The 25451-nt window shown below is 50.6% G+C and overlaps 2 protein-coding genes and 1 pseudogene across 3 annotated transcripts in view; 1 reads left to right on the forward strand and 2 right to left on the reverse strand.

Moving 5' to 3' along the window:
• Window positions 1-384: 384 nt before the first annotated feature.
• The window catches only part of LOC142567932 (uncharacterized), a 30269-nt gene continuing 5202 nt past the window's right edge, over window positions 385-25451 (forward strand). Inside the window, exons 1-4 of one of the 2 annotated variants that reach the window (XM_075678020.1) lie at window positions 385-420; window positions 2438-2521; window positions 15278-15440; window positions 24126-24263. In XM_075678020.1, the coding sequence (XP_075534135.1) occupies window positions 388-420; window positions 2438-2521; window positions 15278-15440; window positions 24126-24263 (418 nt within the window). In that variant the 5' untranslated portion in view covers window positions 385-387. The remainder of the gene's footprint in view (window positions 421-2437; window positions 2522-15277; window positions 15441-24125; window positions 24264-25451) is intronic. The other variant, XM_075678021.1, reaches the window with a different exon arrangement.
• Window positions 17592-20566, reverse strand: LOC142567917 (uncharacterized; annotated as a pseudogene).
• On the reverse strand, window positions 21226-23031 carry LOC142567944 (uncharacterized). Its single transcript, XM_075678030.1, has one exon. It carries the CDS (start codon window positions 23029-23031, stop codon window positions 21226-21228), a length of 1806 nt encoding a protein of 601 aa, XP_075534145.1.

Consider the following 25451-nt stretch of genomic DNA (forward strand, 5'->3'; position numbering starts at 1 on the left):
GTAATTGTTATATTTTTAGAGCTCTTAGATCACCACAAAAAGAACTATGAAAGAAAGCACTTTCGTGGATAAATAAAAAAACATGGGGTTTTACGTGCCAAAACCACTTTCTGATGAGGCACGCCGTAGTGGAGGACTCCGGAAATGTCCTCCACCTGGGGTTCTTTAACGTGCACCTAAATCTAAGCACACGGGCCCAGATACCAACGTATGAAAAAATGCGAAGGATACGAACCTCAAATACGAACCTAAATTACGAACCTCAGAAGCAGCTGATCAACACCAATTATTTTTTTTTTCGAGTATGCCGTTCTATACGCAAGACGAGTAGATTTGTACAAGATATTGCTTCTTACGTTCTTTCGTGTCTGCTTTCGCAGCTCAAGAATGTCGGCTAGCCCGTCATCTTTGAGTCAATTGGTGAGTTCTGAAGCTATTTTTTCACACCACACGCACGCCGCACGCAACTTATAGGCTGAGTCAGTCTTGCTGCTGAGGATGCATGGATTATACCGGTATTTCTTTCTTTTTTTTTGGCAAGGAAAGCCTTTTCTGGGACGAGGATGTAGATCTCACGCGAGGCAATGGCGATGGACGTAATAATTGTAGACATAACGCATGTGAACGAGGCATTACAAAAAAAAAAAAATATTCCCCTATGTGTGAACACGGCGCATTCACGTACAGGCTCTTTCCGCGAAGCGCTTGCTGGTCGTGAATAAATTGTCGACAGGCGACGTACGCGCACAAACTGAGTGAATATAAAAAACACGTGGATCGAGAAGTGTGGTGCGTAAGAGGTTATTTTCTGTTCGGCGCCTATAACAGCCGCTGATGTATAAAATGCCAAGGGCAATCACAACTTCTCGAGTGACCTCAGAGAAGAGGGAGTGTGAGAAAAATAAAACCATCACATTAGCGCAGTGCCGTTCGGACGATAAAGCTTTGCCCTGTCCATGTACACCGAGCCCAATCAGTCCCGTTATCGGGCTAATTATCCGCGCATCCACACCTGGCAATCCTCTCCGAAGTAAAATGCTTTATCCGTTCATTTCATTATCTGGACAAGGACGCACCGCGCTTCAACGCTATCGGAGATGCATACCATGCTCGCATTCTAGCGCATCATCTGTCGACAGCCGTACGCGCACAGCTTGTACCGTGAACTAGCAACGTTCTACAGCCTGACGCCCTTACAACGAGAACTGTTATGACGAGATGACCTCAGTAAGGAAGGAAAGCGATGGGCCAGCCGCTTTCCTATGTGCATTGCGAATGAGGCAGCAACAAAGCTTGTAACGAATTTGCGTGTTTAACGAAAGGAAAGCACGGGGAAGGCGGGAGATGGAAATTCAAGACGGGGAGCAAAACGAGAAAAGACAGGTCCACTTGTCGAAACGTTGGCTCCCGCTTTTACCTTGATCTCGTTTTGCTCATCGTCTTGTTTAACCACTTAATATATGCGTACTTGACCACACTTTGGTGTTTTATAATGCATACACATGAGAACACTTGCCTATTTTGTTCGTCTTTGTCGTGCGGTGGCACTTCGCGTAGTTAGCGCACTTTTCACGTACTGGTCTACCGAAAACTTGAGCGCACCGACGTTTGAAGTTTCTGCAAATAACCTTAGAAGGGGCTTCGCACTTGCGCAATCACAGCAGAATCCCGAGTCCTCATGGGTTGCGATCCTATTATTCATCCGCGATGAAAAACCGACGTAAACACCTGCATCTACAATCGGCTTGACAATCATGCCTGTAGTAGTGGAAAACAGCATGAAGCTAATGGTGCAGAATAAATTACGGTTGCATAAAAAAAAGAACATAGACGTCTACAGAACCAACTCTTAGTTATGTTTGAGCTCTTGCATCACACCGTTGTGCGCTAAGGGGCGTGATCAATATAATGATGCGACGTGTACGACGAAATCTACATACCGATCCGTACATTTATTCATAAATGTGTAGGGCTGTATTTGGAGAAGATAGAGAAATAACAGGACATCCCGCGTGTCTTTGAAATTTAAAAGGAAATGGTAAAAGGGGTTGAGACGGTTTCGATCTGCACACGATCGAGTCAATGTCACCGATACTAAACAGTCCATGTTGTACCAAGTTTATTTACATTTCCGGCGACACGTAAAAAAATTGTTGTCATGGTGCTGGAGATAAAGGCTAAATACCGTACGCCTGACAAAGCTCGTAGCATCACTAGGACTGGGATCAACAGCAGAGCAACATAAATAACGCTAAAATAATGGCAAATCTATAGTGTTCTATATAGTGCGCCGCCTGCATTAATAACGTTGATCAGTTTATTGGAAAAATAAATCTTGTGCAATGACAACAAAGCGTCGGCGGAAGCCCCGTGACTGCTTTATTTTTCGCGCATTCCGCCTGTCTCACGTCAACTCTTGCGCACCCGGCTTCGACAGGTGCCTCACGAGGCCGCGCGTTCGGGCGCAGAAACCAGTCGTCAAGGAGGCGAGCACTGTCAGCGGACTGTCAGGAGGAGACACGTGCGTATACGCAGAACCTCTTTGTGGCATCCTCAGCCGGGGACACGCAGGGCATCCTTTGGCGGGAACGTTCACCGCGCGGGATATTTTTTTTTCTTCAAAGAATCGAGCGCTTGCTTTCGTGTTCATTTGGCCTACGTGCCAAACATCGTGTTGGCAGTAAATGTGGTCGGTGCGCGCCAAGTGGCCCTTTTGTATCCTCTACGGAGCGTTATCTCGATTCCTCGCCTTACGGCCGCAACTTTCGCCTCTTTGTTTCCACGATTCGGAGCGTGCGTGCTTCGATACGGCGCGTACTGCTGAGGCGGCGCCCGCGTCGTTTTAGAGCGCAGCTCTTTAGGCGCCCGTTACTGCGTTTCGCATCGGTGAGGCCCCTCGGCGTAACCGAGCCAACGAGCACAGCGAAGGATGAAAGACCGAATGCAGAGTGCAGCGAGGGACGAAAGACGCCGATATCGAAGAGAGCGCGAGGTGGAAAGCGGTGGAGGAGGTTATGGCGAAAGCGTGAGAATAAAAGCATAGTGCCGCACAAGAAGGGCTATGCAGCGACGACTGCTACGAGATGGCGTCAGGGTAGCGCGTCGTCGTCTGTTCCCCGATGGCATGCGGCGAGCGCGCGCCCAGGTTACCATATATGTGGAAACAGAAGAGCTGCATGCGCGGAAGTCGGCGGCTGTGAATCGCGGCCACGCGCTACCCACGCGCTGCCTCTCGCGATCTCCTGATTAGCGAGGCTCCACATTTCGCTCTGTTTGTATAACGTGCCGCACGAGACAGATTGTCCGCTCCAGCCAATATATGGCGAAATGAAAACACGTCTAGAGCTGCGTTGAAACTTCGCAAGGAGGTATCATAATCGTCGGTGAATCTTTTTCTTCTCACCTCCTTTCGCACCTCCTTCCCCTCTCTCAACGGCACGTGCACTGATCCCCCATGGAGCAATGATGGCGAAAGGGCAAGCCGATTAATTTTTGACCTTGGCTTTCCGTGCTCACTTCAGCCTTTAATCATCGCGTGTAGCTAGCGTGTTCGGACTCTCGGCAATTACTTCGGGGCTTGCATCTCACTGCAAACACTCGGTTTGGGCCAGTCTAGACGGCGGTTCGGTCTGTCCACAGCTTCGCCCCCCTTCAGCGACCGCTGCTGTTTGCGTGTACCCAGCACAGGGTCGCGGGTTCAATTTTCGAATACGGTGGCCGCATTCCGTTGGGGCGGTATGATAAAAGCGCTCGTGTGTCTTGGTTTTGGTCATGCTAATGCACTCCAGGTGGTCAGGGCTTATTTCGGAGCATGTCCTCTGCGGAGTCTGTCATAGCCACTGTGTTGCTTTGGGACGTTGGAATCAATCAATCAATCAATCAATCAATCAATCAATCAATCAATCAATCAATCAATCAATCAATCAATCAATCAATCAATCAATCAATCAATCAATCGCATAAATTATCGCCACCTTCTTGTTATCGATACCGCGAAGACGCGCCTGCTCCGAAACTGCCAACGCTGTTTGCATGGCAAGACGTGTGTTCGTAAGTGCAGTGTTGTAGAGTCTCGAATCTTTACTCGAGCATGAGCGGTTACTGTAGAATGTTCAGTGACGCATCTATACATACCTGACCGACTTGAGCAGTATGGTTCGATTCGAAAACCGTCATATGCCTGCGCGCCGCTGTTGTGACTTGTAGGCGCTGTTTCGTTGTGTGGACACAAGTTCGCCCGGGGAAAGGTTAGATTTCTGGCTCATTATTGTTGTTAGAATTTCTGTCTCGCCACGTCATCGTCACAAGCCCACGACAATGTGTCGCTATCAGTTACTAGCGTTGTGTTAGTAACTGTTTCACAGTTATCATTAAGAACGTATGGTAGCTAAGTCCGCTTGGCTGCTGCTCGTGCTGATGGCGCGACTTGGCGTGGATAAGTTTATTACGGATAAGTTATTACGGATGAGTTATTACTGTTACGGCCAAGACGGCCAACAGCATTTGGAAATAAAAAAATATCTACGCTTCCACAAGATCATTTGAGTCTTCTTGGAATAGTGTGGTTCAAGAAGTGCAATAAGGCACGGGGTCGTGCATCGTTAGGGGGAATGCCCATTGCTATTCCGGCACTGACAGTGGCTTACATACAGTGTATTTTGTTACTTCGAACATTTAAAAAAAGAAAAAAAAAGCCCACACAGTTTTCTCAAATCACGTCACCACAGATTACGTTCCTGTCAAGGTGGACGTCATTTGCAAGATAAACGAAAGCAATATATTGTTTAATTAAGCCAATTACTTAACTAACGTCTTAGTTGCAGACCTTACGGATCATTTTTATATTGGAAAGTTGAATGAAATCGTCATAACTGTCTATTTACCTGTTTCAAAATTCCATATAAGCCGAAAAAACAGGCGTTAAATAAATTGTTTGTTCCATTTACCTGATTACGTACGCAGCACTGTAAAGGGCCGTTCGCAGTGCAACCCCGTTGCGACGCTGTATGGCGGCATCAAATGTAGCTTGACTGTACGGCGCGATAGAGCGATCTGTCTCGCCCCTACTGCTGAAGTGCATCCAATCGGGAGTTGCGCCAATTGGAACAGGATTGTGGGACGAGGGAAGTGCGACGGCGGCTTCATTTACGCCACGCGTTCAAGTCGCACAGGGGTTCAACAGAACGCAGCCTTTGGCGGCATCGCGTCCGCAGTAACGTAAATTCAACAAATAATATTTGAGGCCAGTTACTTACCAGTAACCCACTACGATAATGGAAGAGAGAATAGTCTAGAGGAATTTGACATCTCACAAGTAACGCCGGAAGAAGTAAAGAAAGCCTTGGGAGCTATGCAAAGGGGGAAAGCAGCTGGGAAGGATCAGGTAACAGCAGATTTGTTGAGAGATGGAGGGCAGATTTTTCTAGAAAAACTGGCCACCCTGTATACGCAATGCCTCATAACCTCGAGCGTACCGGATTCCTAGAAGAACGCCAACATAATCCTAATCCATAAAGAAGGGGACGCCAATGACTTGAAAAATTATAGACCGATCAGCTTATACTGTCCATTGCCTACAAAGTATTTACTAAGGTAATCGCTAATAGAATCAGGAACACCTTAGACTTCTATCAACCAAAGAACCAGGCAGGATTTCGTGAATGCTACTCAACATTAGACAATATTCACACTATCAACCAGGTGATAGAGAAATGTGCGGAATATAGCTAACCCTTATATATAGCTTTCATTGATTACGAGAAAGCGTTTGATTCAGTCTGACCGCGGAGCTCTCATCAAGACGGAGCACGTTGTAACACAAGCAGACGACGCTTGCTGTGCCGGAAGTGCTGAAGTGTAGTGACAAATTGTTCTTGTGCGTTCTCTTTCTGTTACTTTCTTTTTATAGATACAAATGAACTAACATTCCAACTATTACGAACATCATTTGTTCACCATAAAGGTGAAAAAATTATAGATGACGCGCCCTAGGCAGCCAATCGGATAGCTCGCCCTACTGACGTCATTTGGGTGATTTACGTCATATGGTTAGGGGCGGCTAAAAATTCCGCCGAGCAGTGTGCTGCGATCGGCAGCGATGTACATTTCTCAAAGCTTCTAATAAATTACACGCTTTACGCGGAGCACTTAGATGTGTCAATTAATGATCAGAAGGACCTACTCTAACGACTCAGTACGTTTGTACAAAATCGACAAAATCGTTTCAGGGTCCCTTTAACGTGTCCCTAATGTTGTTTATGATGTACATGGTGAGGATGAAGACGCCAGAAGGAATCAATATCGGGTATAATCTCTCATACAAACAGGCAGGTACAGTAGTAGAGCAGCAGCTTCCAGGCTTATTTTATGCGGATGACGTTGTGTTGCTACCTAACAAGCAAGGTGATTTGCAACGTGTGGCTAATATCTGTAGGCAGGAAGGCAAGAATTTAGGTTTGAAATTTAGCGTTAGAAAATAAGATGTTATGGTATTCAATGAAAACAGGGAACAGACAGTGGCAATACAGGCCCATGAAATACCTCGGGTAAAAGAATATACGTATCTTGGTATATACATGAACGAAGGCAATAGATATAAGGAAGCACAGGAAAAAACAATAACAGTAAAGTGGAAGAGAAAGGCAACCATACTGAAGCACGGAGCGCTATGGGGATACAATAGGTACGAGGCGCTCCGGGGTATGTGGAAAGCTGTAATGTTTCCAGGAGTTACTTTTGGAAATGCAGTTGTTTCCTTAAAATCAGGAGTACAATCAGGACTCGATGGGAACCAAAGGTCAGTGGGAAGCCTCGCATTGGGCGCTCACGGGAAGGCTACAAATGAAGCTGTACAGGGTGATATACGATGAACATGTTTTGAAGTGAGGGAGGCTCACAGTAAAATTGATTATGAAGAACAACTGAGGAATATGGAAGAAAGTAAATCGGTTGGGATAGTGTTGAGGTACTTGTACAGAATAAACATGGATTCAGAGTGGAGGAAAAAAACTAGAAAGCTTACCAGCAAGTATGCGGCCTGTAGGGTGGGCAACACAGCAACAAAGAAGGTCAAGCGGAAAGTCAGAGAGGCTGAAATAATCTCATGGGTGGCGGCAATGGAAAAGAAACCTGCCATGAGTAACTACTTAAGAGGAAAAAACGAAATCAGGAAAGAAACAATTTATGATGACACAAAGGAAAGCTCATTACTTTTCGAAGCGAGATCGGGATGCCTTAGAACACGCACCTATAAAGTGAGATATAAGAACGAAGAAAAATCATGTGCTTGGGCTGAGGTAAAGCTAGGGAAGCGATGGAGCATGTTTTATTAGAATGTGAAGATTCTGCCTAGCGGTCGATTTAGGCACCACTGGATTCCTGAATACCTTGGGCTTAGCGGGAGCAGGGGAAAAGCAAACATGTCCGCAATAGAGATTAGTAAGAGGTTATTGGAAGAGTGGTGGAAGAGAAGTAGGGCGACGACAAAAAAAAAAAGAAAAAGAAAAGAAACGGAGACGTACAAAAACAAAGTTCGCAATAGGGGTCAGAAAATTTGGTTATGGGAATTCACCGTGCGTTTTTTCCTTTTTCTTTTGTTTCTTTTTTAAGCTAGGTAGGACATTAAGCAGTATAATAGCAAGAGCTTGGTGGCGCAACCCACCAGAGGGGACGCTCATAACATCCCTCAATTCATCCATCCATCCATGCAGGGAACACACATCGAAGGTAGACGAAGGAAGTGTCTGTGTTGGAAGAGAATCCCGCCTCCTGGTAGCATAGCAACGTGGCATTTGAATTTCTCCAATCTGCTCTAGTTATTAATGATCCAATTTTAAAAATTCTTGGTGTAAAACGCTTCATAGAAGGTACTTTACAACTTTCAATGTTCAAAAAAATTCTGATGTGGACTTATGAAGAGCTCTCTAACGCGTGTGTGGTAACATTCGCGAAAGAGTCTGTAATTACTGTGTCTAGAATTGCTGGCTTTGATATAAGCAAGAAAATACAAATGAAAGAAAAATACATTTCAGATGGCGTATTTTTTAATAACGGAAACTCTAGAAGAGACTATAGATTATATTTTAACACTGTGCCTACATTTGTTTGGCAGAAAAGGATGCGTTATTGTCGGAGAAAGTGAAAGATAACTTGTATATTAAATCTCACGGATAAACCGTGGCGCCGGATATTTAACGGCGATGTCATGTATTTTATGTCATTTTTGTCATGTTGCGGGAGTTACTGTAAGAAACAAAAGCCCACTCAAGCTGTCATGTTGAGTTTTCCTTTGATTTCTTACGCAATACGATCCTTCTTTATTTATAAACGCCTAACAAACCTCGACCAGACGCCGTGAAATTGAATATGCCACTTGGCTGGCGTGGCGGGAACTTGAACCCATAACACTGGTCATTTGTCTATGTCCTCCTGCAGTCGTTTTAGTGTTTACGTTCGTTTCCGGCATAGCAGGCCTCCGCTGATGGTTAAAGGTGGCCTCCTTCTAACTTAACATCTTTAAGCTACTAGTGTAGGTTAACGCAATATTCGTATTTTTATTTAGTGGCTCTATGAGTTATCGGTTTCTTGAATAAGAGCGACGTAGGCGACCGGCCGCTGGTTGTTATCGACGCTTTCGACTTGGCATAAACTACAGTTGCTGCTGAATGTTGCGCTAAAGCCGGGCAGACACCAACAGGCCATGCCTACGACGAGACGATATGTATATAAACAGGGCGAGCTGTGTTTTCTTGCCAGTCACAAACGCGGCACTGACGGAAAAAACAAAAGAAAAAAACGAAAGCCATACACGCCATCGACAAGCGCTAATTCCCAGTGCATTATTCGTGACTCTAACATTGACAAACAATTTGCAATTAGCGCCGCATATATGCTTACGCGCTTCCTTCTTTGTCGGCGTATGCTGCAGCTCACGCTAATGTATACAACATGAACTACGAACTCGGCCAAACACCGATCGCGCCCCAGACCGCGCGTTCAGTTTGCGTTCGGTTTCGCTCCGCACGACTGGCCTAACTGGCCGCGCCGACGTCGGCGCGGCCAAGGCCGATCGCGTGAGGCGAAACCGAACGCAAACTGAACGCGCGTCTCGAACAACGAGCTCCCATCGCGCCCCAGTTGGCTTATTTCCCGGCGTCAGGTTCCCGCCTGCGTCGCGCGTTTTCAGCTGCGCGCACGAATGATCGCGACGTTGTACGGCTTGCTTTCGCACTTGCGTTTCTCCTTCTTGGCGTAAACCTCCGAGCTTTTGTTGATCTGAATACTTGTGATGTTTGGGCAGACCTTCGTGCTTAATTCTGTAAGCGGAATAGTTATGGGAACAGCCAGCACACTTCCTGCGAGACGTTCGAGTGTATTACGTAGTGCAACGCTATGGCGCGATACGCTGTCTCCAGTGCGCATTGCGCATTTATTGCTGTGACAGCGCTTGCAATGTTGACACTTTAATTTAGGGAACGAAATTACAATTGGGGATAATTAATATTTGGGGTTTTACGTGCCCAAACCACTTTCTGATTATGAGGCACGCCGTAGTGGAGGACTCCGGAAATTTTGACCACCTGGGGTTCTTTAACGTGCACCTAAATCTAAGCACACGGGTACAATTGGGGATAGGGCACCGCACTACGCCCTTAACACGCATATACGGATTGCTAGCGCCTCGAAACAAAAACGACTTGACTTCATGCTTACGCTTAGTATCAACACAATATCCACCCAAACTGTCACATAATTTAGAAGTGACCCTTGTTTGCTCCAAGGGTCGTCCATGGCACAGAAAGCGAGGAATTGCGGACAGTTTTGCAGTACCGGTTAAAAAGGACCGGTTGGGAACTTCCAAAATGAAGAAGCTATACATCGAACGTGTATTTCACAAAAACTGACAAGAAACTAGGATGGGTATCGGGACAACCAAAGTTTAATGGAACACGTACAACTTATTTAACAGTTATAAATCGAATAAAAATTAACAGAAATCATTGAAGCCATGCGACTGACCATCTCGGCAACAACTGGAGTTACGTTTAAAACTCAGCTCCAACCTCAAGCAAACTGAGCGAGGAGATCAGCCAGAACGAAAGTAAATGAAACCGTCCAGCCTCGACTGAGACAAGCAGAGTGGAACAGGTCAAGCGAGAACGCGCGCTTGTAAACATAGAACGATAAGGCATCGCATTAGCGTAGACATCAAAACGGAGTGGACCAAACGCAAAATGCCAAAGTGTCTCTCGCAGAGGACAATTTTTCTTGGGGTTTTGCAGGGACGTACGGACTATACCCTGTTGGGGTCTCAGCGCTGACACCCGTTGTTGCACCTGGGTCGCAAGCCCCAAGGGTAGCGTTGGCCTGGCGGCCTGGGGCACAACTGGAAGCATCCGAAGGTCCCGGCAAAGCATGAGTCGACTGGTAACAGAACAACTTGTTTATTCTAGCATCGCAAAAGAGCGGGCGGTCAGGTCGACCGAAGTGGAGAGACGGGAGAGCACGTAACTCAACTGAAGAAATCGGAGCCTCTCTCGGCGTCCGGGAGCAACTGCTCTTATACTCTCGGAGTCGAGGGGAAGAAGGAACGCCTCGTCAGAGGCGCACGTGATGCGCCGCTCGGGCACGTTGAGACGAGTAGGTGACGCATCCGCCGGGCCGGCGCCGGTCAGACCTCCTCGCTTCACAGTTGGGGGAGCTCCTCTCCCCGGCTGCCGCGCTTTGACAAGCGTGGGCACCAACATGCACACACACACACACGCGCACACGAAGACACGTGGCATTGGAACATGCCTGGACGCGCTTGGCGGGGAGGCGTAGCGGCGGCGCCGAACGGGCCAAAATGTCCGCCGCTTTGAACGAAGCCCCGGCGTCCGTTGCATCCGCGCCGGCTATACCGCGCGTCGTAGGCGAAACGTAACAGACCGCCCCGCCGGGGGAAGGAGATCCCGATGGTCAGGGGACTGCATCCGCTGTCCGGAGGGATGTCGCTCGATGATGCTCATAACCGAAGTCGGGCGTCCTTCGGCGTTTCTTGAGCGCAGCGCACAGAGAAGGCCTCGTTCTCTCGTTCAGGTTCACACAGGACACTGCAAAGTGACTTTGGGAGAGTTGACATTTTTGTTCTCGTTCCCGGCAAGCGGTAGAACTACGCCGAAACTCAACCGCTCAGTCAGCAAGCACGAAACAACCCTCACGAAGTCCTGCCAGGCTCTTTCCCCTTTTATACCACTGCCTAGTTCCTTACAGTAGTCTAGCAGCACTCAGAACGCGTCCACAAATTGGAAAATTGCACTAGAAAGCACGTCATCACTTTGAAACACTAAACAAAAGCAATATGTTAAAAATCCTGCCTCAGGAAGAAAAACATCAGTAACAAACAACTCTGAGGCTGATTCCTACGTTAGGGGCTTCGACTTAAGCCATCGGCGTTACCGTTGAGACTCCCCTTTTTGTAACGCACCTCAAAGGAATATTGTTCCAAAGCGAGGCTCCAGCGCAGGAGGCGGCCATTTGTGAAAGAGATGGTCTGCAGCCATTGGAGAGGGCAGTGATCCGTCTCGAAGCATGCGAAGCGGAGATCGCAACGAGCGACCGTACACTAGCTCAACCGGCGAAAACCCCGTAGCCGCATGCGGCGCGGTCTTTAATGCAAACATCACTCCAGGCAGACACAGCTCCCAGTCAGTTGGTTGTTCAAACCACAATGCTCTCAACACGCGCTTCATGACGGAGTGGAGCTTCTCAACGAAATTCGACTGTGGGTGGTACACTGAGCTGTGTAACAGCTTTACCCCACACCTTTCAAGAAAGGTTGTCGTCAAAGCGCTAGTAAACACTGTGCCCTGATCTGATTGGATTTCCGCAGGAAAACCAACTCGCGCAAATATGGACAGTAGTGCATTGACTATCTCAACTGAGCTGAGTTCTTTAGGCGGCACTGCTTCAGGGAACTTTGTCGCTGGGCAGATCACAGTCAAAATGTGTCTGTACCCCGTGGCTGTTACCGGCAGAGGTCCCACTGTATCAATAACGAGCCGTCTAAAAGGCTCCGTAATGATAGGTACCAATCTCAACGGCGCCCTCGATTTGTCCCCTGGTTTGCCCACCCGCTGACAGGTGTCACATGTCCTCACGAAGTGGTCTGCGTCCCGAAAACACCCTGGCCAATAGTACTCTTGCAAGAGACGGTCCTTAGTTTTCTTAACTCCTAGGTGTCCGGACCACGAACCCCCATGCGACAAGCGCAATAGATCCTGACGGTAGCACTGAGGCACGATCAGCTGATCGAACTCCACTCCCCTGCGGTCTAGATACTTCCGGTACAGGACCCCACCTCTTTCCACAAAGCGAGCATTTTTCTTGGCGATACCTTCCTTGACAATGCAGCGTATGTTTTCTAGGCTGCCATCCTTTTTTTGCTCGGCTATCAAAGCCGACCGGCTGACTTTTAGCAACCTATTAAGTCCGTCTGACGTAGGCGCGATGAGCAAATCTGCAGATAGCTCTTCTAACTTTCCCGTGTCGGGCATTTCCTCTCCAGTATCTGGTGCCTTCAACGCTACAGGCTCAATTTTATTCAGTTCGGACGTGCTCTGAATATCAGCTTGCTGCGCCTCTGACCCTTTCTCACTGTTCGACAACGTCGGCCCCGCAACTACCGCCTTTGCAGCGAGCTCCCGTACCTTCGATCTGGTTAAGGCCTGAACGCTAGCCTCACCAAACAAAAGCCCCTTCTCGCGCAGGAGGTGATCGGACCTGTTCGAAAATAGGTACGGGTACTGGGGGGGCAGCATAGATGACACTGCGGCCTCCGTCTCAAGTGCTCCGAAAGGTCCTTCAATAAGCACTTTTGCTACGGGCAGACACACGCTATGAGCTTCCACGGCTTGCTTGATCCATGCGCACTCGCCCGTGAACATATCGGGTTCTACGTAAGAGGGGTGAACTACATCCATCGTAGCTGCGGAATCGCGAAACACTCGGCACTCTTTCCCGTTCACGAGGAGGTCTCGCATGTAAGGCTCGAGAAGCTTCATGTTCTCGTCAGTGCTGCATAATGACAAAAACACGGCTTTTGTTTTTGTTTCCGGACACTGCGCCGAAAAGTGACCCGGCTTCTGGCACGTATAACACACGCGCGCTTGCCTCGTCTCGAACCGCTTTCTGCGTTCGGCTTCGGCTGCCGCCGTCTCCTTACGTTCGGTCGGACTGCTTTCACTCGCATCCGCACTACGTGTGTCGCCCCTTGCTCTCATGGGTGTGAACTTTGGCCTCTCAAACTTGGAGCCAAATTCACCCTTTTGACCGTCCTTAGCTCCGCGAGCCCGACGCGTCACAAACTCCTCGGCTAGCTCGGCGGTTTTAGCCACCGTACAAACGTCTGGCCTATCCAAGACCCAGTACCGCACGTTCTCAGGTAACCGACTATAAAACTGTTCCAGCCCGAAACACTGCAGAACTTTCTCGTGGTCACCAAACGCTTTCTCTTCTTTGAGCCACTCCTGCATGTTTGACATAAGCCTGTAGGCAAACTCTGTATATGACTCACTTTTGCCTTTCTCATTTTCCCGAAACTTCCGACGGAACGCCTCCGCTGACAGCCTGTACTTCTTTAGCAGACTCGATTTCACTTTGTCGAAATCCTCTGCCTCCTCTCTCTTCAAGCGAGCGACTACGTCGGCCGCCTCGCCGGGTAACAAAGTGAGCAAACGCTGTGGCCACGTTTCCCGAGAGAACCCCTGCTTCTCGCACGTTCGCCTAAGTTAACCAGGAACAAACCAATGTCCTCTCCAAGCTTAAACGGCCGCATCAGGTCAGTCATATTGAACAATACTCGTTCTCCTGCACCGTGTGCCTGACTTCCATTACGAGCGCGTTCCATCTCTATCTCGAGACGCTTCATTTCCAAAGCGTGTTGACGGTCGCGCTCTTTTTCTTTCTCTTGTTGCTCTCGCTCTTTCTGTTCTTTAAGTTCGCGCTCCTGTTTCTCTTTCTGTTCTTTAAGTTCGCGCTCCTGTCTTTTTGCCGTCTCCCTCTCCTCAATGGTCTCAAGGCATTCCGACAGCTCGTCATCCTCAGGTTCTAACTCAAGAATAGCCCTTAGCAGTTCTGGTTTTCTGAGTTTGTCTGAGACATCCAGACCCAACTCTCTTGCAAGCTCCAGCAATTTCGGTTTGCGCAACGACTTCCAATCCATGGCTACTCTGAATGCTGCTTTCTCTACTGCCTACTATTGTCTTGCCGCAAACTAACCCGGCAGCAACGACAACCACAATTACCAGCTCTGTTTCTGACACTAACAAAAGCCTGGCAAAACTCAGAAAAAGAAAGTCCTGCACTCACCAAACCTCGCAGCCAAGAATTCAGCGCAGTCGTTCCGCTGCAGGCAACCAGTCATCACACAGGGCTCGTTGCACTGCTCCCGGATGGTCGTTGTGCTGCTCAGCATACAGTCAACCGCATATCTTCGCTGCTGGCCTTCGTTGTCGCGATCTCACCGCTGGCAGACAGTTGTTGCAATCGCACCGCTGGCACGAGTTTTTGCAGATGGGTTGCAAGCCCCAAGGGTAGCGTTGGCCTGGCGGCCTGGGGCACAACTAGAAGCATCCGAAGGTCCCGGCAAAGCATGAGTCGACTGGTAACAGAACAACTTGTTTATTCTAGCATCGCAAAAGAGCGGGCGGTCAGGTCGACCGAAGTGGAGAGACGGGAGAGCACGTAACTCAACTGAAGAAATCGGAGCCTCTCTCGGCGTCCGGGAGCAGCTGCTCTTATACTCTCGGAGTCGAGGGGAAGAAGGAACGCCTCGTCAGAGGCGCACGTGATGCGCCGCTCGGGCACGTTGAGACGAGTAGGTGACGCATCCGCCGGGCCGGCGCCGCTCAGACCTCCTCGCTTCACAGTTGGGGGAGCTCCTCTCCCCGGCTGCCGCGCTTTGACAAGCGTGGGCACCAACATGCACACACACACACACGCGCACACGAAGACACGTGGCATTGGAACATGCCTGGACGCGATTGGCGGGGAGGCGTAGCGGCGGCGCCGAACGGGCCAAAATGTCCGCCGCTTTGAACGAAGCCCCGGCGTCCGTTGCATCCGCGCCGCTTATACCGCGCGTCGTAGGCGAAACGTAACAACCCGCGCGTCCATGCACAGCATTTACTTGGGAAGGAGTTTCAGGACTTATGAGCTTGCATCCGTTTGACTCGACACGTTGTAACGCCTTACAGTCCCGTTCGCCTCTGATAAGTGGCTGTTTTGGTGTCTCTGCCAGTGGTGGATGCTGCTGTGCCTGAGCTGCTTGTCCGCCGTCTTCCTGGTGCTGCTGGTACTGGCGGTGGGGTACGCCTTGGGGCCGGAGTCTCTGGCGCAGCAGTCACTGACGGCCGCGCGCCGTTGCGGAGACATCCCCACCTGGGGGGAGTCCAACCTCAAAGGTAAGAGCGCGCTCGGACGACCACAGGCGGCGAAGAATTTGCACTGTGAGTGAGAAGTAGAAAAAAAAAAAAATAGAAGTGCTCAAAACACATCAATGACAAACTTGACATTTGTCAGAGACAGACACTACGCTTCTATTTGCTACCACCCATTAGAGTGTCCTGAGGAGTCTGAAAAGTCATTCTATTGCGCGGATAAAGAAACAGATCCTATCAGACATTATGCGGAAGTACGCAGAACACCATTAATGTCAATGCCTTACACAATAGTGCACGCCCAATACAATTATGCACTAAAATTGCTCAATGAACTTGACGATTACAAATCACACCTCGCTACAAAGATATAAGCATGCACCATCCTCGGCTAGCAGTTGTGGCCTCTGGAAAATCGGCCGTAACAGCGCGTTCCAGCGGTTAACCAGGTCAGTTCGAGCGGCGCAGGTAGACATAACGTAAGACTGCTACCCCCCTACAGTAGAAATTTCGTACGTCGCCTGCTGAGATGGCTCTTTAGGTTTTGGAAATGGACTTACGCCCACTATTGGCGCAAGTACTGAAGTTCGCACCTGTGCTACCGTTACATAACACGCCCTTTTTCGACTACAGCGCTAGTTTTTGCAGCGGCGGGCATTGTAAGCTCGCTGATCTTACGAACAGTTTTAAATTTGTGAATGCGCCTTTTTCGTAAGATTTTTCTTACGCCAAAATTGGTTCGCAAGTTCGCTTACTGAATTTCGCCCCGATTTCTGGAAAGCACTTGAACGGGAATGTCATTGAACGTTCCCGTGTAGCTGCAAGCCCCTAATGGCGCTTCGGTGAAATCCTGCTGCAAAACTTCCCCATTCAGTTTCGTCTCGTTTGTATCACTTGTGGGCGTGTCCGTTCGCGTCTGTGTAGCAATGGGTTACCTACAAGAACAGGAAGCAACTGTTCTAACAATCAGTTTGACGCCACTGAACGCAAACCAAACAAAATATATATTTTATGAAGCAGGTGTTTCACAGAGTACGCCACCAGAAACGTCGCATGCTGTCTCTGCGGGATTAAAAAAAAATACAAACGGTGTGCGATCTCATTGGAAACCGAGCTCGTTAAAACCCTTAGTGCGCGGTAATATATGATTCGCTGCCTACTCTACGCCTCACCATAAACAATGGGATCTCGATACATCACGTTAAACAAGCTTCCACGGTGCAGTGTAGTTTTGCACAAAGTAGGTTTCTCCAGCGCACATAGTTCTATGCTATGACATAGTAGCAGTTTCCTGAATTTATATGTCTAGACTTTCGTGAACTCCGTCACCTGCAATAATTCTCATTTCTTTCTCGTGTTATTTTGAACGGCTTAGTAATAGAGCGGGCAACTAGCTTATATCCTGCTAAAAACCCCATAACACGGAACTCGGAAACGTGGCAAAGGCCGCGACTTTGTCTCAACATGCCAGCTCAAGCGTGAGAGCAAAGGTATATGCATTGGCAAGATGGCTGTGCGTGTCTTTCATTTATAACACCCGTGTCGCCAACACCAACCGCTGGGGCCACGACGAACATGAAACATTTCAAAAGCAAGAAGCATGCTTCATCACTCGTCTGAAGGCTACACGCCGAGCGTTGCCAATCTCGAAGGCCAAGCTCGTTCTACCGTCGTATTCAAGCGCGACCATGCCTTGTCGCAGCACGACCAGCGTAAGCCGATCTCGGGCTCTCTTAATTACCTAGTGATAACCGATCGAAAGTATCATTCCAAATATGAATCGCTTCCTCCGCTCGCTAGGCTGTGGTGCTGCTGTCAACTGCGGAAAGCTTCAGCGCAGGGTGCCTAAATTCGAGAAAAAAAAAACATCCTCTATAGCCCGCGCACTTGCAGCCGCGATTCCATGTAGGAAAGCGGGCAGTCCGCACATTTGAAGGTTGAATGCATTTGGCGTGATCAAGTTTTGTTTTCATTTAAATTTATTTTTTACGGATAACCAGCGAACAGGCGTCAGTAATGCTGCTTCTGTGAGAGAGAGAGAGAGAGAGAACAACTTTAGTGAAAATGCCTGCAGAGTCGGTTAGGCTCCCTCCACGCAGGGAGGACAAGCTTTTACCGCGACGCGGGCACTAAGTCAGTCTCGTGCATTGTGCTCTTCGAGGTCTTGGTTCCTCGCTACTTCCGCGGATCCGAGAGGGCCGCCGCCCCCTTCCTGGGGGTGCTGCCCCCCTTCTCCTCGGTTTCGCGAGGTCGCTGCTTCTCTAGAGCTGCCGAGACCTGCTGGACGGCCTTGAGTTGTGTATCTTGGTCATAGCTCCTCGTTGCAGCCTCTAGCTGCGGCGGGATCGTCGTCTTCTCGCTGGCTTCTCCTGGATTTATACTACAGTCCCAAAGGATGTGAGCCGCGGTAGCTCTCTCCTTAGCGCACAGTCTACACACGTCACTCGCGTACACGCTCGGACACACGTGCTTAGCTAGCGCCGGGGTGAGCAGGAACCCCGTCTGTAATTGCCTGTATAACACTGCCTCCTTCCGGGTAAGCCCCGAGTGAGGTGGCGGCATAGTCTGTCTGTTAAGTCTGTACCACTTCACTATTTCGTTGAAGGTGGTCATCTTGTCCTTGGCACTGCACCGCGACCAACACTCCGAGTCGGCCGTGCTTGCAGCTGCGCGGTTGGTTAGTCCTCGCGCGGCCGAGTTGGACGTCTCGTTGTGGTTCGCGTTCCCGCGTGCCGACACGTCACTGCCCATGTGGGCCGGAAACCACTTGATTACCTCAGCGCTTTTGCGTCCGATGTCTTCGGCCTTGCGTAGTATGCGCGCAGCCTCACTACATACCCTACCCTTGGCATAGTTCTTCACTGCCGTTCTAGAGTCACACAACACTGTAGTGCATCCGGGGTCGGAGACGGCCAAGGCGATGGCCACCTCCTCCGCCCGGTGCGCCTCTCGAGTCCGGACGCTCGCCGCGGTCTTCGTTGCACCCGTCGATGCCCCGACAGCCACCACCGCGTGTGCGTCGCTGCTCCCTCGATACTCCGCCGCGTCCACGTAGATGGCGCCTTCTTCTCTGGCATGGAGGTCCACGAGAGCCCTGGCCCTCGCCAACCTCCGCTCCTTGTTGTGCTCGGGGTTCACGTTCCTCGGGATCGGGCAGACCCTGAGCTTTCTGTTGACGCTATCCGGTATAGGTACGTCTTTCTGCTGCTCGCCTTCCCTCGGCTCGAGGCCAAGGTCCTGCAGTATCTTTCTTCCGGTTCTCGTTTCAGAGAGACGCTCGAGTTGCGCCGTTCTCTGTGCTTCGGCTATCTCGTCCAGCGTGTTGTGGACTCCCAGCGCCATGAATTTTTCGGTGCTCGTGCTCCCGAGGAGGCCGAGTGCCGCCTTATACGCCTTGCGTATGGTGGCGTCTGTCTTGTTACGTTCGCTCGGCCTCCAGTTGTGGAAGGCGGCCACGTACGTTATGTGGCTAACTGCGAAGGATTGAACGAGCCTAGTCAGGCTCTCCTCCTTCATCCCCGCTCTTCTGTTGGACACCCTCTTGATGAGTCTCATTGCCGCGGCCGCTTTGCCCGCGAGCTTGTTGACCGTTTCACCGTTGACTCGATTTCGCTGTATGAGCAGCCCGAGCACTCGAATCTTCTCGACCTTCGGTATTACTTGTCCTCCCGCTGTCTTGACCGTGATCTTGGGCCGCTCGTACTTGACTTCCATATTCTTTCTTTTCCTGCCCGCTCCTGTGGGTGGAATCACCAGCAGATCTGACTTGGCCGGAGAGCAAACGAGTCCAGACCCGCCCAGCTGCTCCTCGATGGCGTTGACCGCTTCTTGCAGCGTTGTCTCGATATGCCCGTCGCTTCCTCCCGGTACCCATAGCGTAACGTCGTCGGCGTAGATGGTGTGCCGGACTCCCGCTACTCTTTCTAGCCGGTTGGCCACCCCGATCATCACGAGGTTGAAGAGAAGCGGGGAGATCACCGAGCCCTGCGGAGTTCCGACGCTGCCCAGCTTCTTCTCTTCGAGCTGCAGGTCTCCCGCGCAGATTTCGGTGGTCCGTTCCGTCAGGAAGTCTTTGATGTACTGGTATGTCTTTCTGCCTATGTTTAGTCTGGATACTTGGGCCAGGATAGCCGAGTGCCTCACTTTATCCAAGGCGCTGTGCAAGTCCAGCCCGAGTATGGCTCTGTTGTCCTTGGTGCCCGTCGTATCGTCGATGATCTCGTTCTTCAGTAAGATCATGGCGTCTTGCGTCCCGAGCTTCTTCCGAAACCCTATGATGGAATTTGGGTAAAGCTCCGATTCTTCCAGGTAACGCTGCCACCTGTTCATGAGAACGTGCTCGAGTACCTTTCCCACGCACGAAGTGAGCGAGATCGGCCTGAGGTTCTCTATGTTGGGCGGCTTGCCAGGCTTGGGGATGAGGATCGTCTTGGCTGCTTTCCATTGCTTGGGCAGCCTTCCTTCTTGCCAGTACTTGTTGTAGAAGTTCGTGAGCGTTTCGATGGCCGCTTCGTTGAAGTTCTTGAGCGCTCTGTTGGTCACTCGATCAGGACCCGCGGTGGACCTGCCATTGAGATCCTGCAGGGCAACTCTGACTTCCCAATGTCTGGATGTCTCGATCTAGCGTCTCGTTCTCGTTGCCTTGGTAATCCGGGTGTCTTTCCGTGGGGGTGTTCGGTAGGTACTTGGCGTCCAAGCGCCCCTTGACCTCGTCCTCCCCGTGTTCACAGATTGCCTTGTGTAGGATTCTGGCCAAGATGTAGGATTCTGGCCAAGATCGAGGTCCACTGCAGGGTGCTATGCACCCTGCAGTGGACCTCGATCTGCCTGTTGAGCTCGGCGATCTTCTTCCTTAGGCTTCGGTTGGTTCGTCGCTTCTGCCACCTCGCCTTTATGGACTGCTTGGCTTCTATCAGGTGGGCCAGCCGACTGTCCATCTTGTCTATCCGTTCGTCCGTCTCCAGCTCTTTGGTGGCTCCTTCCATCGTCTCAACGACGTTGGCCGCCCATTGCTCGATGTCCGTAATGTCCAGTTGCACCGCGGGTAGCGCCTTTCGAAAGGCGTCCCAGTCCGTAATGCGATGCTTCCTTATGCCGCTGTTGCCTTGGCCTTCGAGCGGTACGACGACCTCCACGATGTAGTGATCGCTTCCCAGCTCTTGGCCCGTGTTTCTCCATTTTGCTTCTCTCGATCCTCCGTCGGTTTTGACGAAGGTAAGGTCCGGAGTGGTGTCTCTCGTAACCGATGTGCCGATCCTGGTGGGAAAGGCCGGATCCGTGATTAGGTTCATTCCCACGTCGGTGGCGTCTTGCATGAGCTCTCTCCCCTTGACCGTCGTTCTGTGGTAGCCTCAGTCTTGGCTCGGAGCGTTAAAGTCTCCGCACACTACGAGCGTATTGCTTCCCGCGACTGAACTCGCTTTGTGGAAGAGTGCCTTGAATTTGTGTTGTCCGTGGGACGGATTGCTGTAGACGTTCACCAGGAAAGTGCTCTCCTTCCTCCTCTTGCCCGTGATTACTTCCACTGTGCAGTGTTCGATGGCGCTTCTGCCGATCATTTCGTGTTCCATGAAGGTGATCCCTTTCCTAACGAAGGTGCAGACCCCTCTGCCCTTGCCCTTGGACGTGTCCCTTTTGCTCGGCGGGCTGTCGTGCCACCGGTAGCCAGGTAGTCTCGACGTCTCTTCGCTGTGTGTTTCTTGAATCATTATGACGTCTGGTTTCCTCGTTAGTTGCTGCAAGTCTTGCTGCAGCACCCCTCTCTTGCCGGTAAAGCCGTTGCAGTTCCAGTGCCAGACCAAGAGGTCTCTCACTGGCGGTGTGGATGCTGTTGTACGTGCTGTCCCGTCCATGATTGCTGCAGTTTGGCGATGATCTGTGCTTCCATACCTTGTATTTGTGCCTGTATCTGCGTCTGCAGCTGTGCTTGCATCTGCGCCATCATGTTCTGGATCGTGCTCTGTATGTTCGTTGTCATCTGCTGAACTGTTTGCGCGAGCGTAGAGAGGCGTTCGTTGGTTACCTTGCTGGTCGCCTCAAGACGGTCGAGTCTGTCGTCCTGTTTTTCGATTCTCTCCATTATCTTTCGTTCCTTGGCGCCCTCTATGGCTCTCCTCTTGGGAGCCGGTCCCGCCTCTTTCGTGGCTCTCGGGTCCACCTCGACCTCTGGTTCCTCCTCGGTTATCTCTTCTTGTTTCTTCTCTTGTGCGGGCTTCGGCAGCAGCTGCTGCTGTTGCTGCAATCCAAATAATGTCGTTAGCTTCTCGTTGATTTCCTTGATGGTTGCGTCCTGTTCGGCGATTCTCCGCTTTAGCATCTCGTTCTCGTCTCTCAGGGCTTTTACCACCCCGTTCTCTTCTTGGATCTTCTTCGCGGCGTTTTGCGCTGGTGGTTGTCTCTTCTCTGCCATGTTTGCCTTGGCTGCGTCGGCCGAGGCGACTTTCTCCCTCGACTGCGACGGTCTGTGGCGGCTGGCGCTCCTGCTTCCCTTGCTGCTGTCCCTCTTGCGGCTGCTGTCGCGGTGCCTCGATTCCCCGCGGGTTCTCTCGGCAGACGGCGCTCGCAGCGGCGGAAAGCTTTCCGGATCCGGTTGTTGCTGCATAGCTTCCATCTTGCGTTCCCATTGCCGTTTTTTGACCACGTACGCCATCTTGTACTTGTTTTTGCATTCCCTCTCGCCCGTTGGATGCTGTCCCCCGCAGAGCTTGCACTTTGGCTTGCATTCGTGTTTGTGATCCTCGCTGGGGATCACGATTCCGCAGCCGAAGCACACTCTGGTGTTGGGATTCGGGCATACGTCTCTTCTATGGCCGACCTTGCCGCATTGCCTGTACACGTCAAAGTGCTTGCGGTAAAGCCCGCACCTGACTAATATCGAGCCATACTTGACGTAGTTCGGTACTTTCTGTCCTGCGAAAAGTACTATCACCTTGGTTGTATTGCCGATTCTGTGCGCCTCCACCGCTAGGGGGTTGCACGGGTTCACGATGTTTTCGGCTATCTCCTCCGAGGAGTCGTCTACGGCTATGCCTCGGATGACTCCCTTGACCGTGCCATCCGGCGCCGTTCGGTAAGCGCTGACTTCGTATGTCCTGCCTCCTATGTTAAGGGCTTTTACCTTAGAGTATAGCGTGGCACGCTTCTCGTCCGGGGTGCTCACCACGATGATGTTTTGCTGCGCGTTCGTGCAGATGGTGCCTGCTTTGCCTTCTTCCTTCGTTACTCGAACCGCCGTCATGACGGCCGACATAATTATTGAAACCTCAGTTCTCGCTACGTTGAGACCTCCACGTGGCCTCATGACTACCTTGGTGTCTTCTTTCGGCATGTCTGTCGGCATCCTCGCCGCTTTCGTTACCGAGGCTGCAACTCTCTTAGCAAAGCTGGCCCTAGTCTTGGGTCTAGACTGGCGAGTAATGGCGGCGGACTCACCGTTTTCCTTGCCGGCCATGATCTGCTTGATGCGCTTGCCGGAGGCCGACCAGCCTTCGGCTTCTTCCGGTGTAATGTCCTCTCCATGAACTTCAATGCACGTGCGCTCGCCGAGACTGCCGATGCTCGGTGCTGACGCCATGTTGTCTCCCATTGACGTGGCCACTTCCATTTCGGACGCCATCTTGGTCGTGCTCGTGGCCGGGTTAGGCCTAGCGGCCGGGCCCGTCGCCACCGGTGGCCGTACTCGTGGGAGGCCTACGTTAGGCTTGGCGAAAAGTCCGCACCGCAACAGAAAAAGTCCTCGTAAATCGAGAGAATCACGTACCGCTTGGTCAAAACTGGTACTGGTCGATGCCCCGCACCTTCGCGCACACTTTGGTACCAATTATATCGCGGTAACTGCAAATTAACACTGCGTTAATTGGCATAATAGCAGGAGCCGATGAGAAGCCCGGCTCTTCCGCAGTCGTCTTCCTCTTCTTCCCCTGCTTCTGTGTGCCATTAAAAACTGCTTCATTCACTTGCTGTGCTGCGCATTACTGAAAGTTACTGCTCTGGTTGCCCGTTAGTACGGTCTTCACTGGGAGCGCCAGTCTTCCGAGAGGACATGAAAGTCAACGCTCGTAGGCTCCTATCTAGAAGGTGTTTGAATGCTACGTTCGAGCCGGTACGAGGGGGCAGACGACAGTCTCTGCTGTGGTAGGCTCGTAGCTTCGTGTGAAGAGCGCGCTTCACTTTCAGGCAGAGCACATTGTGAGCAGCCACGTAGGTGACCGACGTTATGCCATCAGCGTTTGAGCATAGAGCTAAAAGCACCACCAACCAGCTTTGCGCGTGCCAGCTAAGTCGCGCCAGGCGCATGCGCGGCGGGGCCTATCTGATCGCTGGCAAAATTAAGCGGTAGTGGCAACGATATAGCGGGTAGCAGAATGCTCACGCTTTCTGTTAGCTTTGTGCGTTTGTAATAACGGTTCGGCAGTTTACCGTAACGGCTGGTATAAAAGCTGCACGAAGTCCAAACGTGTACTTGTCATCCCTTGAATGCTGTGTTGGCTCATACCTGTCTCATCGGTAGGCACTGCTTTTGAATTATTTCACCCTGAATCGAAGCTGTATTTAGATCATCATTAGTGGCTTGGATATATAGTGTGTAAATAGTTGGGCTGAGGACAGTCCGTGGGTTCAAAGTGCGTGCTTCGTCACGAACGAACACTCCTAGGAGTAACACGTCCGTGCAAGTCACTGGTCCGAGAGCCTGGTCAATTTGTCTTGCAGATCATTATCAGCTGTGCACGCAAAACATGTGCTCCCTGGCTAAGTGCGGTCCCATCAACGAGAGCGTGTGTCACATGAAACCACTCGTCTTCGAAGACAAGTGCAAGTGCTGCGATTGGTGCCTCCTTCGAACCGTCAGTAAGCACGACAGCCGTCCGTCCCTTATCTCTTCCCTTTTAGCACAGTAAAAAAAGAACACTTGGTATACGGTGTATGTCCGCCTTCCCATTGAAATGTTGTAGAGAGACCAACGACTGATATTAAGAACAGCATTTTTTCTTTCAGCGTTACGGAAAATTATATTTATGCAGACCGTCAACAGTTACTTGAAAAGCATGCTTGAGATTTCAAACAAATGTTTTCGATCTTCGCACCTTTGAATTTAGCTGTATGTGCGATGGCAACATTGGCGGCCGGGAACGAGTGAGAAAAGTTATACAGGGTTTTTCACGTAATCAAGCATTTAAATTAAGTGATTCGCCGCAGCTGAATGAAGTCCATGACATGTGGGTTGCCGCCATGTGGCGCTCCTTAGTGTATTTTTTATATTCAGCTTAATTAGTTAATTGACTAGGATCAATTATGCAACGTTTTAATGCTCACTTTAGGACCAAATGCGTTTCGTTGCGTTTAGAGGGTGTTCAGAAACGACGGATCAAATTTTTTGTGGCACCGCACACCCGGGCCCAAAATATTACGGACCATGAAATCTGAGAAAAAGCTGGATATCTCCGCAAGCTCACAACGCAGTCTGGTATTTGCATTTCGGGCCTCGACTAGAATATGCTAAAAACACTGTCGCTACACTGCTACAGGCTGCTCGGGAATCGAACGTTTCCCGAGATCCCGTGGTCCGTAAGCTTTTGTGGCCGGGTGTACATGCTGCGTGGCGATTTCTTTTGGCGTTTAAAGAAAGCCCGCGAAATATGAAATAAAAGCACGTGACTGCGCCCGCGCGCTATCGTATTGCAGTTAACCGTGTCTCGAGCCTATCGCTTATCAGGGACGACGGTGCTTCCTTTCCGTGTGCCACCTGCAAAGATGCCTGCGCACTGGGAAGCCGATGCCTAGAGCCGCGGCCGCCCACTTGGCCACGGTCCGCGCGCGCGGTTCTTTCGCGCGAAGCGCGGTTGACAGCCCTGCAATACGTTAGCGCATGAGCGCAGTCACGTGGTTTTATTTCATATTTCGCGCCTTTTCTTTAAAAGCCGAAAAAAATCACTACACAGCGTGTGAGTTCCCACAAAAAATTGGACCGGTCGTTTCTGAATTCACTCTAGAACGCGAGGAAACGCACTTGGCCCTAAAGTGAACATTAAAAAAACG

Source organism: Dermacentor variabilis, unplaced genomic scaffold (assembly GCF_050947875.1).
Source record: "Dermacentor variabilis isolate Ectoservices unplaced genomic scaffold, ASM5094787v1 scaffold_15, whole genome shotgun sequence".
Classification (NCBI taxonomy): Eukaryota; Metazoa; Arthropoda; class Arachnida; order Ixodida; family Ixodidae; genus Dermacentor; species Dermacentor variabilis.